The sequence below is a fragment of the Antennarius striatus genome, chromosome 16, assembly GCF_040054535.1.
Source record: "Antennarius striatus isolate MH-2024 chromosome 16, ASM4005453v1, whole genome shotgun sequence".
Lineage (NCBI taxonomy): Eukaryota > Metazoa > Chordata > Actinopteri > Lophiiformes > Antennariidae > Antennarius > Antennarius striatus.
The window spans coordinates 3,252,951-3,256,103 of NC_090791.1; the positions used below are offsets into that span (position 1 = coordinate 3,252,951).

A 3,153-nucleotide genomic window follows, 5' to 3' on the forward strand; every position below is an offset into this window, starting at 1 on the left:
GTTCTCCTTTGATATGACTTCTTTGATATTTTTATATAAATTAAGTTAAAAATTAGTGTTTCTCTGAAATTATACTGAAACTGATTAGAAATAGAACTTGAGAAAAAGAATGGTCTCTCCTGAAAATATTAGTAAGTTTCTTTTCCTAAACATGAGTTCTCCATCAGTATCTCCCTGCCTAGTAGTAATGGAACAGAAAATGTCAGGATAATCTCAGATTCATGAAGATGTTTTAGGAAATATAATAATAATAATGTTTTTTTTTTCTCCTTTCAATCACTCCATCCATCAGATGAGGATAAACATTTGGCATCAGTTGAGCATCGTTTAAACATCGATGTGGTTTATCATCCATTCATCACCGGTGCCCGAAATAAGCTGGTGATCGAAATAATGCGTGAAACCGGCGCATACATTCATGTCCCAAGTGGAAATAAGGAGACAGAAATTGTCGTCACTGGTAACCAACAGCAGGTGGACCTCGCCACAGCTAGGATCAATGAGATCTTAGAAGACAAGGTATTCTAAGTCAACATATTAATGGTGCTGATAGAGGTTATGGTTACATGAAATGTTTCAGTAAAAATTGAATTGTATTGATGTACCCTTGTGTTGTGTGTTCCAGAGGAAAAATACCACCACAATTGCCGTGGTGGTAAAGAAATCTTTACACCAGGCTTTGCTCGGCCCTGCTGGGGACAACCTGGAGGATATCATGGACAGAACCGGAGTTTCCGTCGAAGTTCCACCTGCTGACAGCAGCACGGAAGCTGTGACTCTTCGAGGGCAGCCGACCCAACTGGTTCAGGCCCTCACCGATGTTTGTATTCAGATACAAACTGCTGAGGACAACTTAAAAAGTCGTACCCCTCCACAGGAAACCATCGGTACCGTTTCGCCAGTGTTGGCTCCACAGGATGACCAGCAGGCCAAGGAGAAGCTTCCTGTCTGTGAAAACTCCAAGGTGAGCACCACCACGAGTTAATTGGCAAGATGCTAGAAATTGCATCTCAAATATACGGTCACTCAAATACGTTGAGTGTTAACCTTCAGGACTTCTTTTTTTAAGGAGAAGACCATCTCTATTTTTGTCCCAGTTAATAAAAAATCCCACGCGATTATAATCGGACAAGGAGGATTACTCATCAAGAGGGTACTATGTCTTTACAGACTAACTATCCTGCTGGAGTTGTTCGGGTTGTCTCGACTTGATTCGAGTGACTTTCTTTTGCTTTGTAGATCCGGGAGGAAACCAAAACAATCATTCACGTGCCTCCCCAGAATAGCAAGTCAGACGTTATTGTCATTACGGGAACGAAGGCCGACTGTGAGGCGGCACAGCAATGCCTCATGGCCATTGAGGAGGAGCTGGTAAGAACATTAGTCTATCAGAATGTTCAGCTCAACACCTCCCACCTCTGCTTAAAAGATTTGCATGCGTGTTTGTAATGATGAAACTTGTCATTTCTAGTAATGACGCTTGACATTGCCTTCCACTTTAGGCACTCAAGTCTTTTAAGCTTACCATGACTGTGGAACCCAGACATTTCCCCAAAATCATCGGCTACAAAGGTGTGGTCATCAAAAAGATCTGTGATGAGCACGATGTTAGGGTGCGCTTCCCAGACGACAGACATATGGAGCAGGTAAATGACTTAGTCAAAAAGTGGACCATCATCAGCATAGCTTGTGGTGCCAGGACTCATTTTCATACGTAGATGTGAGAACACTCGCAGAAAATGAGTGACCAATCGTCAAGTCCTCATACAATCTTTATGTCCATGAAGTCACAGTTCTTTCTTTGTGGAGTTCTATTTGGTTCTCCACAGGATCAGATCACCATCATCGGGACTGAGAAACAAGCTCTGGCTGCGCAAAACGCTATCCAAGCTATTGTGAATAAGCAAACAGAGCAGATCAAAGTTACCATGACTGTGGACCCCAAACATTTTGCCAGAATCATCGGCATCAAGGGTGTGGTTGTCAAAAGCATCTGTAATGAGCACGATGTTAAGATACGCTTCCCGGGAAAGAAAGATGTGAAGGTACGGTGAAAGTGGACCACCATCAGTATAGCATGTGTTTGCTGTGTTCCGTGAGTCTCGGAGGAATTACCGTACTCATTTTTCATACATTTCATACATGTGGGAACACTCAGAAAATGAGTGACCAGCAACCGTCATGTCTTCATCGTACAGTTTTTATGTACATCGTCACAGTGGTGTTCTATTTGTTTCTCCACAGGATCAGATCACTATCGTCGGGGGTGGGAAACAAGCCCTGGCTGCGCAAAACGCCATCCAGGCTATTGTGAGTAAGCAAGTGAGTCACATCATAAAAGACATCTCCTGACATACACCCTGATCCTGCGGGTAACAGTCCTGGGTAACAGTACGTCCTACGCCCTAATTCTGGGTAACAATAGTATGTTCTACACCCTGATCCTGGGTAACAGCAAGACCTACACCTTGATCCTGGGTAGCAGCAAGACCTACACCCTGATCCTGGTATGTCCTACCTAGTCTGAGCTTTGCCCAGCAAAGTCACCTTCGTGCTGCACCTGGACGCCACTACACCTGCAGACTCACACCTGCACCAGTGTGTAGAGACAGATAGAAGGTCCAATGGGACATGTAGGTGCCATCCATGAGAGTTTGGACCAATATGCATGTAACTGATTGTGCAAGTGCAGGTACTGGCTTGTGGTGGGAGGAGTGGCACTATGGGTGTCTGCAGAAATTAATAACTAATGCTACGTCATTTGAATGCATTTGACATTTCTGCGCCCTGAATTATTGTCTTTGTTTTACGGGCACTCAAATGTGATTGTAAGTGTTGATCTGTGTGCAGCGTACAAATAAAAGATTTGATCAAAGCCAGAAGGAATTAATTGGTTTGGTCTTTGGTGTTTTGTTTGTTCATCTGTCAGGCACATCAGGACACTTTTTGTCCAAACACAGAAGCAGCTTCTCACCTTCAGAACTGTCTTGTCTCTCAGTTGCTTCCTGTTGGTCCAGATATGCTGAGCCAGCACCACCACCCACTCAGACACACTGAGGCTCCAGCACCTGACGGGGATCACAGTTAGAATGGAGGTTACATACGATTTAACTCAACAGGTTGATAACCAACTCCTCATGGATTGACAAAAAC

General features: G+C 43.9%; 1 protein-coding gene across 2 annotated transcripts; it reads left to right on the forward strand.

The window, feature by feature from the left end:
• Positions 1–314: 314 nt before the first annotated feature.
• Positions 315–2,827, forward strand: LOC137610234 (vigilin-like). 2 transcript variants are annotated; one of them, XM_068337727.1, is made up of 7 exons: positions 315–519; positions 626–964; positions 1,070–1,153; positions 1,240–1,371; positions 1,503–1,646; positions 1,830–2,045; positions 2,245–2,827. In XM_068337727.1, the coding sequence occupies exons 1-7, from the start codon at positions 394–396 to the stop codon at positions 2,350–2,352; spliced, it is 1,149 nt and encodes a 382-aa protein (XP_068193828.1). In that variant the 5' UTR covers positions 315–393; the 3' UTR covers positions 2,353–2,827. The 2 variants fall into 2 exon arrangements, with proteins under 2 accessions (XP_068193828.1, XP_068193829.1); XM_068337728.1 differs by lacking the exon at positions 1,070–1,153.
• The last annotated feature ends 326 nt before the right edge of the window (positions 2,828–3,153 follow it).

Excerpts from the sequence above, each read along its gene's own strand:
- LOC137610234 (XM_068337727.1), top strand. The coding sequence starts at position 394 with ATGCGTGAAACCGGCGCATACATTCATGTCCCAAGTGGAAATAAGGAG. Across the intron at positions 1,372-1,502 it reads TGGCCATTGAGGAGGAGCTG|GCACTCAAGTCTTTTAAGCT; the intron begins GTAAGAACATTA and ends CTTCCACTTTAG. Across the intron at positions 2,046-2,244 it reads CGGGAAAGAAAGATGTGAAG|GATCAGATCACTATCGTCGG; the intron begins GTACGGTGAAAG and ends GTTTCTCCACAG.